Source organism: Euprymna scolopes, chromosome 29, assembly GCF_053919585.1.
Source record: "Euprymna scolopes isolate OS-2025 chromosome 29, ASM5391958v1, whole genome shotgun sequence".
NCBI classification, from domain to species: Eukaryota; Metazoa; Mollusca; class Cephalopoda; order Sepiida; family Sepiolidae; genus Euprymna; species Euprymna scolopes.
The window spans coordinates 5,970,032-5,983,775 of record NC_136510.1 but is presented as its reverse complement, the minus strand read 5'-3'; the positions used below and the strand labels follow the sequence as shown (position 1 = coordinate 5,983,775).

At 36.9% G+C, this 13,744-nt stretch overlaps 1 protein-coding gene across 8 annotated transcripts in view; it reads right to left on the bottom strand.

Moving 5' to 3' along the window:
• Window positions 1–220: 220 nt before the first annotated feature.
• The window catches only part of LOC145252466 (ubiquitin carboxyl-terminal hydrolase 7-like), a 132,164-nt gene continuing 118,640 nt past the window's right edge, over window positions 221–13,744 (bottom strand). For 6 of the 8 annotated variants that reach the window (XM_080111885.1, XM_080111891.1, XM_080111888.1 and 3 more), the window contains 10 exons: window positions 11,426–11,574; window positions 11,135–11,302; window positions 5,362–5,470; window positions 5,158–5,235; window positions 4,046–4,149; window positions 3,643–3,817; window positions 2,896–2,943; window positions 2,184–2,255; window positions 1,799–1,904; window positions 221–410 (listed from right to left, as the gene is read on the bottom strand). In XM_080111885.1, the coding sequence (XP_079968011.1) occupies window positions 304–410; window positions 1,799–1,904; window positions 2,184–2,255; window positions 2,896–2,943; window positions 3,643–3,817; window positions 4,046–4,149; window positions 5,158–5,235; window positions 5,362–5,470; window positions 11,135–11,302; window positions 11,426–11,574 (1,116 nt within the window). In that variant the 3' untranslated portion in view covers window positions 221–303. The remainder of the gene's footprint in view (window positions 411–1,798; window positions 1,905–2,183; window positions 2,256–2,895; window positions 2,944–3,642; window positions 3,818–4,045; window positions 4,150–5,157; window positions 5,236–5,361; window positions 5,471–11,134; window positions 11,303–11,425; window positions 11,575–13,744) is intronic. The other 2 variants (XM_080111890.1, XM_080111887.1) reach the window with 1 other exon arrangement.

Below are 13,744 nucleotides of genomic sequence, written 5' to 3'. Positions count from 1 at the left end.
GTTCATATATTAAATTGTTGCTTGCATTGCCATTCAGTGTTTGGCAATCAACAAGTGAGGCCAGCGTTGGTATATATATATATACACATATATATGTGTGTATATATATATATATATGTATATATAAATAAAATGGAAACACAAGACACAGATTTCTGCAAAGAAATAACTGATGCCATCGTCGCAGCCATTGCAATTGGCAGACTTCATTTTTCTTTTGTCGTCTTGTCACGAGCCACTAAAAGGAGGAAGAGTAGAAAGAGGAGGAGGAGAAATGCTCTGTAACAGTCCGGATAGTGCTCATTAGTTGTGAATCTTAATGGCCTTTTCAAGGTAGTTATAACGTGATCGCTTCGGAGTTTTATTAACATGATCCAATCCTAACCAGGGACGAGTTTGAAGACCGCCACCTAAAAAATAAAAGTAAAGAATAAGGACATTTTTTTTAAATAACATTTTTTTTAAATAACATGTTTTTAAATAACTCATGAAAAAAAATTTCTATTCACCAAAAGAAAATCTTTTCTAGATTCAATGTTAGAATAATGAAAAAAAAAAATGTTTTTTTTTCAAAATATGAACACAGGCCATTTCAATCTGACATTTGACGTTTCTCATCATTGGTTCAGCATTCGTTTTTACATGCTGGCATGAGTTACACCAATGGCTTTTAGAGATTCATTTCCAAACTAACTTATCTCTGGCCAAGTCTTTATTCCTTTCTCCCACATCTCTTTTAGCTCACTCCTGCAAACTAACCTTGCTATCTTAACTGTTCTACAACCAAAGAACTTATCCATTCTTTCAATGTGACCAAACCAACAAAGTCCTCTGTTGTGCACACATCTATATTATACTGTCCAGATTTAATCTCCCTCTGATCCATGTTTGTCTTCAAGACTCCCATCACATATCTACTGCACCATTTTCATCATTTCACTTCATGCAAAGCTCTTCCAGTTTGCGCTTCCATGCAACATCACACGACATACACGTCTAATCATGCTGGTTAGTAATGGCAGAAGTTCCCTGAATGCATTTCCATCCACTCAAAACTCTTGCAATCACATTAGCACCTGTTCCACCCTGTATTCCAATGTTATCAAGATAAGTATGGGTCAGAAAGCTGAAAGCTTAACTGGCCTACAGCCAGACGTTCATTTCTGCACCTACGTGATATTTAACTTAATTACCAACTCATTCATTTCTTTTTCATTGCTAAATTAGAACACTTCTGATCACGTCATGGCACAGCGGTAAACTCAACTTTTCTTTCACTTTCTTTTCCGCCTTTGTGGGTTCAAGCCCGCCTGCCTACTAAGCCCCCCCCCATCTACAAACACCTAGGTACCCCTACTAGTATGTATGTATATATATATATATATATATATATATATATATATATAAATATATATATATAATATACTAATCAGAAGGATGCGATGGAAAGCATATTTCTTTCTAAAGGGAAAAGATGAAAGGAACAACCCGACGGACGACCACGGATTCATCAATAAGGATACAGCTCCAATTGTTGACCTCCTGAACAACTTCAAACTCCAAAACTAAAGCATTACCGACCGACCAAGCACCCCACCTCCACCCTTTTCTCTTTCCACTTTTCTTGCATTCCTCCCGACATCATTCATTCCACCATAAACTTTTCTGTAAAGTCTGAGGAGGCTACATAACAGCAAAAAAACGGTTGCGTAGCTGAAACAAAAATGTAACAGAAAAAAAAAAAAAAAAAAAAAAACGGTAATAAAAATAAAACGTATATATATCAAAGGAAATTTACCTGAAATCTGGTGAGGTAAAAATTTTGACAAATTTAACTGGAAATCTGAATCCCCATCATCTGGGATGTAATCTTGTCGTCCCATAATCACAACTGCAAATTTGTACTGTAGAGAAAATACAAGAAAAAAATTAAAGCAAAATGTTACAAAATTAAAAATGTTACAAAATTAAAAATGTTACAAAATTAAAAATGTTACAAAATTAAAAATGTTACAAAATTAAAAATGTTACAAAATTAAAAATGATTAAAACAAAAAAAGCAGATTAGGAAGCAATCTATGAAATGATGAAATCTTTGTTGGCTTTAAAAAAAAAAAAAAAATAAGTGGGGGGAATCAGTAAACAATTGTTTTATCTTAAAAAAAATAAATAAAAATACTTACTTTCTCAAATTCCTTATCAACAACATCCAATTTTTTCCGTATTCTTTCTTTCACGGTGGAAAAAGGTTCATTCTATAAAAATAATAGAAATGACCAAATGAGGTAATTTCTCTTAATAGACACTTGGCGAGGAGGTTAGGGTTAAATACTATTTCTAATAATTATTAGCTGTGTCACGGTATTGCTCCAAGGAAATATTAAATGAGTAACCATGTTATATCATATGGAGAAAAAAATTGATATATAGGGTATTTAGATCAATGAAACACATTCAACTTAGTCTTTAGCTGAAAAAATAAAATAGCTGGTAAAGGGTCAAAATTGGTTGATTGGCAAGTGTAAATGCACTTTATATCCACCACACATGCGCAAATATACGGTTAATTACATTAATTTCATAAGTTTTGATATTCATACGTCCTTAGGCCATATGGTAGTGAATACCGTTGGAGAGCTATAATATTTTGGTTTCGATTGTAGCCATCACATTGTTGTTTTTTTTTTTTTTTTTTTTTTTTTTTTTACTTCAAATCACAACTATATATATATTGGGTACAATATAATAATCTATAGAAAATTTGCTTTATAATAATAAATATGAAATATGCATAAATTAAAATATATTTAACCATATTTTATGACTGAGCAATGCTGGGCAGATTACTAGTTGAAAATAAATTCAAGGCATAAATAAAATTTAAGTTTTTCTTACATGTTTGATTTTTAAAAGAAATGGTGTTCCAAACGTGCAGAAGAGATCCTGAAAAGAAAATAGAAAATATTTGGTAAATCACAAATTGAAGATTACAAAGCTTGTTGAATTTACTTAAAAAGCAAAACCTGGGGTAGGGGGGGGGGGGGTAGGTAGGAAAATAGAGTTTTACAAATAATAATTGAATAAAATTAACTATATTAAAACAACTTTATTGGTAAAAAAAAGATTAAATTAAAAAATATTTAAAAAAATAACCATCAACAGAATTTGTTGAGCAAATAATTTCTTTAATCGTTTGGATTTTTCAAACTATTCGTTTTGGTTATTATCCTAGTTTCAGGCAATTAAGCCCCCGACGGTCTCCAGATGTGTTCAGTCAAACTTGGGAATCCTTGAACTCTTACACACGGACAAATTAAAAATGTTAATTAACAATCATTTTGAGATGACAATGTCCTGGATATTAAATGTGTAATCCTAACCAGACTGGTGATAAGAGTAACATAAATAAGCACGTCCATCAGATCATGGTTGATAGAATGAGAACAATCTACCCTTGTTAATTAAAAAGTTCAAAATTCATCACACGTTCAGAGTTTGAATAGAAAATCCGCAAGTTGAAAAAAAAGACATCTTATGATAGTTGAAGGTTACATCATCAACCAAGATGAGAATTGTAGTTTGACTAACGCAATAATTAAATGGTCATTTCAAAAGTTGAAAAAAAGAAAAGAAAAAAAAAACCTTGTGAAAATGAGCAACTGGAATCATCATTTCATCTTCAGCCAGGGTAACTTCATCTTTTGGAATCTCTTCAATTCGATAAGTTTTTGCTGTTGCTGATGTATTTGTAAGATTCTCCAGCAAAGTTTCTTCTTTCTGAATGGCATGAATCTTGTAACTAATAATTTCTAATAACCTGCACATGACAAAATAAATAAAAATAAAAAAGGGTCCGAACATTTTAAATTATGGAAAAATTTTTTAAAAACTCGAGAAAAAGATGCTGATAGAAATATTCTAGAATTTTCTGATTTTAAAATATGAAAACTGATTACTAACACTTTATGTAACACGCTTTAACGTTACATTGCAAATATTTTATTAAACATTGAATGAAAGAGGAAGGTGATGAGCATCAACTTACCGCAATCGTTTGGATCCATCTTCAGAATATTCTACTTGTTTCTTAGCTTCTTCCAAAAGATCTGCTACTTTACCATTTTTATTAGGATATAATACAAGTTCTTTCTATAAATTGAAAAATATAGAAATGGAAAAATTTCTTTGAATAAATTAAATATAAATAAATACTAAGTAATGAAGTACAGTCTGTTCATTTCTTTTCATGAATGTCTCAAAATTGGAACAATTCCAATTTTGAACAAAAATTCCAAGTCCATGCCTCAATATACTAAAATTTTGATTCCCAAAACAGATGAAATGTTAATTCTTCTGGCTTTCAAAATCAAAATCTGAATTTTCATTTATTTAATCTAGTTTGGTTTTGTTTTCTTACTAACTAAATTTAAAAAATACATGCTAAATTTATTTTCAAATATTAAAAACTGTAACAAAATGGTAAAAATATACACTGAAGTTTTAATTCACGGAGAATATTTTTTTTATAATGAAACAAGGTTTTCTATAAGACAGTACAGTTAGCATCAAAAACAATTGGTGCTTAATAATCTATATATCTTTAAAAGTGAGAATGTGTGTGTGTTAGGACAACTCAACCTATATACTGAGCGAATATTTCATATATAGGCTATTCAGACATGTGGAAAACTTTTTAATCAGTTTTCATCTGGAAAAAAGGGCGGCTAAGGGGTTAAAATTGAACAATGAGTACTTGGAAGCCATCGGATTTTTATCTGTTAACTGTTTCACGAATGCGCAAGCACAAATCGTTCACATGACAGCTTCCTTATGTTAAGAATAAGTAGGTTTGAAAACGCTTTTTAAAGATGGTGTCAAGCTGACCTAATGACGATCGTATTTGACTCACTGTCTAGATTTTGACCTCAGAATAATGGGTTTTTTTTTTTTCACTTACAAAAAATGAACAATTGTTTAGAAAAAAAACATAATACTTGCATGCACGTCTCAGTTTCTTTCTAGTTTTTAATTTATTTTTAAAAGGAATTTAACGTTACATTTAATACTGGACAATGCTGGGTAAATATGCTAGTTTTGTATATCAACGTGTTCAATTATGTCATCCAAAATTCCTAGAAGAAACAAAGGAAAACTTACCTCTTCTTTCAAATTATAATTCACCCATATACATTTAATCTGTCTCTTATTTTCCAACTCATTGATTCGTATACTGAGCTGAAATGAAGTGAAATATACAACCGCATTAGCCTTTAATCTTCAAATATTAAATTTAGAAAAAAATTTGAATTCTTTTTCTAAACTATAAGAATTTTTAAAAGCGAAATCAATCTTTTAAATTACCTGTTGATAATAAATTTTTTTGGGCTGCCTTGGTTTAATGTAGAATATCAGATCTTTCAATGTTCCATCGAAGGTACATCGAATTGGATTACCAGGTCCATCTCTATATCTGAAAAAATGATTAATTATAACAACTGTTCGACAGAAAAGGTAAAATCGTTACAAAAAATGTTGAATATTCTCACTTTTTGTATGCACAACATTTCAATCGATATAATCTCTGAACTCGGGAATCTTTGTCAAGCAGTCATGGCATTTCAATTCAGGTCATGTCTATTATAACCTTGAGTAAGGATCGAACCTTCAAACCTCCAAAAGACTCATTTAGAAATGATTGTTAACACTTCATGGCCGACAGAATGAGAATATTTTACCCTTAGATTAAATAATTGGCTCAGTTCAGAATTCTATACAAATACACAAAGTCAAAACAATGCAATTGAACCTCAGAGGTTACGTTATCAATTTTTCACTATTATGCCAGAGCTACCCCCTCCCCTCACTAGATACCCAAGTTCTTCTAGATGCATCCAAAATGTTAAAGATCCTGTGAACACAATAATCAAGATTTGCATTATAACTAATTCCATCAATCCATGTCTAAATAACTGTGGGACATAAAATTCAAATTAACTCCGCTGATGTTATCTCCCCTTCTCATTCACACACAACCTGCATCACGAAAAATGCAAAAATTCATTTCATGAAAAATTCTTATTTACATGGTTTCTCTTCAAATGTGTCCTCAGGCATCAATATAGCACAAACACCCTGAAAAGAGTTCCCCAGACGTGGCTGAACATTACCAATGGAAACATGAGCCATACACAGTTGATTATTAGGGTTAGGCGGACATTGTATTTTGTGTCTAGGGCCGACTCGTCCATGTCCAAAGCAGCGGCCATTTGAAATTGTAACGAGTATCAATCAATTTACTTGGCTTCCCACAAAGGCTAAGTTACACACGAGAATAGGATACACTGGATTGTCACAAAAATATTACCTAATATCAGAACAGTTACTACACTGTGCTCCTAGTCAAAAGGTCATGACAAGAAGGTTCCGTCTATAAACTCAGCTCCAGTACTACAGCAAAAAGGGAGCATTTAGTGTGCATGCTTTATGGAATGGACTAGACAAGGACATCCCGCACTACGACAGTTGCATCTTGATGATGCAGAAGTGTTCATGAAATAAATGTCAACATAATATGGACGAACAACAATACGGTTTTAGGCAAGTCCATTCTATAGCAGATATCCCAACTATAATCTCTGAACGTACATACCATACACTAGACAAAGCAGGGGACGTTAGAGCAGTAGTCCTAGATATATCCAAGGCTTTGGCACGATCTTCTCAGGAAAATCAGATCATACAGTATCACTGAACGAATACTTATATAATTAAATCCTTCTTAAAGAAAAGAATCCAGGTTGTCCCCGACGGTTGTACGTGTAAACAATGAAATAAATGCAGGTGTACCTCAGGGATACATCCTTGGAACTCTTATTATTCCTAATATTCGTAAATGACCTCCCTGATAAAATTGTCTCTGAGATGGGTCTGCTGATGACACCACGCTCTATAACTCACAAGAGGAAATCAAATAAACACATATCTAAGGAAACGGCAGAAACAGTAGAGGAAGACCTCCAATCTGTAGTGGAATGGGGACATAAATGGATCGTCACATTCAATGCTGCCAAGACCAAGACCAAGCTTGTTTCCTTCAATAATTACAAGAAACCTTCTCAACCACCAATAACTATGGCTAAAGATATATTACCTGAAAGTACTTCTTTCAAACTCCTTGGCTTAATGCTCACTGGGAATTATAAGTTGGAACAGATATATCAAGAGCATTGCCAAGGCCGCTGCGAGGAAGGTGGGCTCTCTCTATCATGCTAGAAATTTACTTGTGCCTGAAAGTATCCTGTACATCTATAAGGCCACCATACGTCCATGTATGGCTTATTGTCACATTTATTTGGGCTGGTGCATTTGCTACTATTGTATCAGTCTTGGAAAGGGTTCAAAAGAGTCACCAACCTGATAGGCCCTGAACTGTCATCTAAGCTTCAGCCTCTGTCGAATCGATGAAATGTTTCATTCCTCTGCCTGTTCTACAAGTATTTTAATGATGGATGCTCTGATGAACTACTAGCCTTTGTACCCTGTCGACGTAAATACCCCGACAAACCCGAAAAGCAGCAAAATCCCACCCCTAGACAGTAGAGATCCCTAGATGTAAGAAAGCCTTCTACTCTAATAATTTCTTCCCCAGAATTGCTGGACTTCGGAACTCTCTGCTGGATTCCTGCTTTCCCAACTGTACTGACATGCAGAAGCTCAAGTGTAATGTGAACAGACATCTTGCTGCTGAGCTCCCTACATAGTACCCTACAACCTATGACCCCAATAGTAACCACTTACATCAAAGTGGCACTGTGCTTTGTTTGGGGTAAAAAAAAAGAATAAAAAATAAAAAAATTAGCTAATTTAACTACTGTAATTAATATTCATTTAAATATAGGAGAAACCATCGCTGTAAAAATGAACAATAAGTCTGCCGTCAAATTAATGTTGTCAAAATAAAATTATAAACAAATGAAGGGGAGGGGCTTAATATTTATTTGTTTAAATGTTCAAGAACATATTTAATCAATCTGAAGTATTTCATTAAAAAAATAATCATTTTTATTGAAATAAAATCATTACAAGAGATTGTCCAATTTAAAACTTAAAGATTTTTTTTTTTTTTTACAATTCTAGTCAAACAATTAACAATATAATTCAATTAAATTTTGCAAAAATAATTTTTTTTTTTTTTTTTTTTTAAATCAAAAAGTCGGGTCAAAAACAACAATCTTACTTCATACTCATGTTTATTTCTATAAAAAAAACAAAAAAAAAAAACTTTTCTATAAATATAAAAGTGAAAATGCTTGTGTGTGTGTGTGCGTTTTCGTGTATGTCCAACAAAGGCTTTTTTTCCAAGAACCGATCGGTCACCTCACAATTTCTTAAAACTTTTTATATCGCACCTAAACGATAGTATCTACGAGTTAACAACCGGGGTCGCCTGTCTATTTAATTTGCAGACTTTCAAAAGATAAATATTCAACAATTTTCGATCACCGCATGTGCATTAAGCTTTTTCGTATAAAAAAAAAAAAAAAAAAAAAAAGCGAACAGACTCACGGTAAATAAAACACTGTTCCACACTCAAAGTGGACGTCATTAATTCGTCAAAAACGGACACCTGCCAAGTCGCACATTTTTTGCCACACTTTATTTTCCAACTGTGCGTCAAGGCTCCGTTTTTTTTTTTGTTTTTTTTTTAAACAACCAACGATTTTTGTTTTCATTTACCCAAAAACACACACACCTACAAACACCCGGGCAACACCGGGTACTCCCCGCTAGTGCAAAATAAAGACCAAGCTATCCTCAGAATTTTCTGAACAGTTTACGTGAAATGCCAGAAAGCTCCGAATGAGAATTTTGAGATTTTTTTTCCACGCAAATAATGGCCAATTTTTTTAATGAAAACTTATTGCTCGTCTTAACGAAGATAATTTAATTAAAAATTAAGTTGAAGACATAAAAACAATATTGTTTTGATTGTTACAAAGAAAATACAAGGAATAATCGGACAGTAATTACAAAACTTAAAGAAAATTCAAATTATAAAAAGAAAAAAAAAAAATCATTGTAAGGTAAGTTTCATGAATAATTTTTGAATAACAATTTATAGAAAACCCAATTTTTTAATGTCTTTTTGTTCAAAATCAAGATAATTTTTTTTATAAACGTTTTCTTAAACGTTGGCTGCTACGGTTTCATTGACTCAATGTTTTAACTTTCAGTGTTTTAAAAAAGCCCCCAAAATTCTAATAAATCTTTATTCTGCATAGTACCAAACAGTTTAATTTTTAGAAATTTAAATTTCAACATTTTTTCATAAAATTTATTACAGCAAAGCAAGTTTTTTGGAATGATTTTTCTTACAAAAAATTACATAAAAAAAGGGGTTGAGAGGAAAATAATGAAATAAAAATACAAGTAAAAATGACTCTTGGACAACACCAGGCTAATAAAGCTGGTCCTTTAATCTATATATATAAAAACAAAAATCTATGTATGTATGTTTGTTCGCTTTTTGTGTATGTCTGCAAAAGGCTTTTTTTCTCGACCTTCTCACTCGGCTCACTTCTTAAAACTTTTTATATCATGTCAAAATGATAATATCTACGACTTAAGAACGGGAGTCTTGTGTGTATTTAATTTGCCCAACTTTCATGCGCTATTTTTTCCAGATATTTTGATCGCATGTTTCTTTCGCTTTTCAGTATAAAACAAGCGAAAACTGGCTTGCAGCCGCGTCATGTTTCAAGGTCAAACATCACGCGACCTAAGTTTCTCGCACCTGTCAATTTGATTTTATAAACATTAAATTAAGATGATTTTCATTTCTCTTCTCTCGTGGCTGAGATGGTTAGGTCCCAGGGTTTTTTTTCCATTTTGTTTCCACCTCCACGTCAAAGGTTCGGGGTTCAAGCCTACTTTCCTACTAGAAAGTTTTTTTTTTTTTTTTACACCTCCAAAACACACCCGGCCAATGTTTTTTTTTTTTTTTTTTTTTTTTTTTAAAACCGGGTTGTTTTGATCACCCCCCAAACACACGCCGCTAGTCTATAATAAAGACCAATGTGCTCCCATCAAGTCATACAAAAGTTTGCAAATAAAGAATGTGCTTTTTCTAAAAAAGCTTCAAATAATGAAGGGGTGAAAGCAAATAGTAATTCACACAATCACCTCAGCCTTACTGTGCCATCTGTAATCTGAGGATTTCTTTTAGAAATCATCCACTGTGATATGTCAATGATCGGCATTTTGTTTACTTTTTTCTTCAAGTCATCGGAAAAGATAATTTATATATGAAAAATTAAATTACTGATTTAATTCTATGATCTCCTGTAATAGTAATACATATTATACACATTTAGTGTGTGTGTGTATATATATATATATATATATATACATACACACACACACAAATTCATACATACATACATACGTACGTATATGGTAGCTTCCTCGCGTCATGACAGACTATGGATATCCATTGTAAGGAGGCCTGCGTGTGGAATAATTTTGTGGCAAGAGTTGCACAATCTCCAACCACGCCTCTCCTGAGCCAACATTGTTAAATACCAGTGGCAAGTGGAAGTTCAGGATGACTGGAAACAATGCCAAGATAAGCGGAGAGCACATACACCACCTGTTATGCCTAAATGGTCACCCATCTGGTACTAGCCAGGCTCAATGTTGCTGAAGTGTCAACATGATTATGTTATGTAGATACATATATGTCAACAAATAGTGAATGTGAACACTGGCTAAGCATACACCCCTACCCTCTCTGGAGATTTTGACTGTACACTTGTCTGTTCCACTTTTCCTTGGAAACTACTGGCCAATCTGGATGAACTTTATATGGACTTTTGTCATAAGGTGCAGCGAACTAAGTATTATGGTATCAATTTGATGCATAGGGATTAATAGGGATGAGCATTTAATGCAAAAATAAGCAAAAAATGAACCATATCTTACTATCATTCAAAGTCAACAGGCTCTAACTTTTGCCAGTTTATTTTATTTTTTTAAAATTTAGTTTTAAATAAATTAAAAACTCATTAAAATGAAGTGTTTGATTAGTAAAGTTAAAAGGTTAAAAATATTTTCATAAACCAACGAAGCCGTTTACCCTTGCGTTTTGAAGAACTGGAGCAAATATGGATCCGTGGCCAAATGTGCAGCCACAGCATTTGCCATCTGATCGTAGTTCATGCGTGAGGATAACTCCAACGTGAATCCGGGATCGTTTGGAATAGTTTTATCACAGAAGTTTACTTCTACTCGATAGAAGAGGTCCCTTTAAAAAACAAGAAAAAGCAAACATAAAATAGCTTTAAAAAAAAAAAAAAGTGTAATATTTAAATATCGAATGACCTTGAATATTCTTTTTTATTAGTTTGATTAAAAATACGATGTCTACCTGAAATAGTCTTTGGCTGTGGCGAGTTCATAATTTTCTAAATCTGGTTCATCCCTTTGAAAGACAAAGATATCACCATCCATAAGTTCCTCCATCTTCTCAAAATATTGATCCACATCAATTCTTTCCATCAGATTTGGTTTAATTTCCTGCAGAAAAGAAAATTTACAAACATGATCATTCTTTGTTAATGAAAAATAAAAATTAAACCATAACCAAAGGAAGAGAGAGAGGGAGACGAGGGGTCGAGAGAGAGGGAGACGGGGGGGGGTCGAGAGAGAGAGAGAGAGAGAGAGAGAGAGAGAGGGAGGGAGACGGGGGGGGGGGTCGAGAGAGAGAGAGAGTGAGGGAGACAGGGGGGGGTCGAGAGAGAGAGAGAGGGAGGGAGACGGGGGGCGTCTAGAGAGAGAGAGAGAGAGAGGGAGACGGGGGCGTCTAGAGAGAGAGAGAGACGGGGGCGTCTAGAGAGAGAGGGAGACGGGGGCGTCTAGAGAGAGAGGGAGACGGGGGCGTCTAGAGAGAGAGGGAGACGGGGGCGTCTAGAGAGAGAGGGAGACGGGGGCGTCTAGAGAGAGAGGGAGACGGGGGCGTCTAGAGAGAGAGGGAGACGGGGGCGTCTAGAGAGAGAGGGAGACGGGGGCGTCTAGAGAGAGAGGGAGACGGGGGCGTCTAGAGAGAGAGGGAGACGGGGGCGTCTAGAGAGAGAGGGAGACGGGGGCGTCTAGAGAGAGAGGGAGACGGGGGCGTCTAGAGAGAGAGGGAGACGGGGGCGTCTAGAGAGAGAGGGAGACGGGGGCGTCTAGAGAGAGAGGGAGACGGGGGCGTCTAGAGAGAGAGGGAGACGGGGGCGTCTAGAGAGAGAGAGAGGGGGCGTCTAGAGAGAGAGAGAGGGGGCGTCTAGAGAGAGAGAGAGAGAGGAAGAGGGGGCGTCTAGAGAGAGAGAGAGAGAGAGGAAGAGGGGGCGTCTAGAGAGAGAGAGAGAGAGAGGAAGAGGGGGCGTCTAGAGAGAGAGAGAGAGGAAGAGGGGGCGTCTAGAGAGAGAGAGAGAGGAAGAGGGGGCGTCTAGAGAGAGAGAGAGAGAGAGGAAGAGGGGGCGTCTAGAGAGAGAGAGAGGAAGAGGGGGCGTCTAGAGAGAGAGAGAGGAAGAGGGGGCGTCTAGAGAGAGAGAGAGGAAGAGGGGGCGTCTAGAGAGAGAGAGAGGAAGAGGGGGCGTCTAGAGAGAGAGAGAGGAAGAGGGGGCGTCTAGAGAGAGAGAGAGAGAGGAAGAGGGGGCGTCTAGAGAGAGAGAGAGAGAGGAAGAGGGGGCGTCTAGAGAGAGAGAGAGAGAGGAAGAGGGGGCGTCTAGAGAGAGAGAGAGAGAGGAAGAGGGGGCGTCTAGAGAGAGAGAGAGAGGAAGAGGGGGCGTCTAGAGAGAGAGAGAGAGGAAGAGGGGGCGTCTAGAGAGAGAGAGAGAGGAAGAGGGGGCGTCTAGAGAGAGAGAGAGAGGAAGAGGGGGCGTCTAGAGAGAGAGAGAGAGAGGAAGAGGGGGCGTCTAGAGAGAGAGAGAGAGGAAGAGGGGGCGTCTAGAGAGAGAGAGAGAGGAAGAGGGGCGTCTAGAGAGAGAGAGAGAGGAAGAGGGGGCGTCTAGAGAGAGAGAGAGAGGAAGAGGGGGCGTCTAGAGAGAGAGAGAGAGGAAGAGGGGGCGTCTAGAGAGAGAGAGAGGAAGAGGGGGCGTCTAGAGAGAGAGAGAGAGAGAGGAAGAGGGGGCGTCTAGAGAGAGAGAGAGGAAGAGGGGGCGTCTAGAGAGAGAGAGAGAGAGAGGAAGAGGGGGCGTCTAGAGAGAGAGAGAGAGAGGAAGAGGGGGCGTCTAGAGAGAGAGAGAGAGAGGAAGAGGGGGCGTCTAGAGAGAGAGAGAGAGAGGAAGAGGGGGCGTCTAGAGAGAGAGAGAGAGAGGAAGAGGGGGCGTCTAGAGAGAGAGAGAGAGAGGAAGAGGGGGCGTCTAGAGAGAGAGAGAGAGAGGAAGAGGGGGCGTCTAGAGAGAGAGAGAGGAAGAGGGGGCGTCTAGAGAGAGAGAGAGGAAGAGGGGGCGTCTAGAGAGAGAGAGAGGAAGAGGGGGCGTCTAGAGAGAGAGAGAGGAAGAGGGGGCGTCTAGAGAGAGAGAGAGGAAGAGGGGGCGTCTAGAGAGAGAGAGAGGAAGAGGGGGCGTCTAGAGAGAGAGAGAGGAAGAGGGGGCGTCTAGAGAGAGAGAGAGGAAGAGGGGGCGTCTAGAGAGAGAGAGAGGAAGAGGGGGCGTCTAGAGAGAGAGAGAGGAAGAGGGGGCGTCTAGAGAGAGAAAGAGGA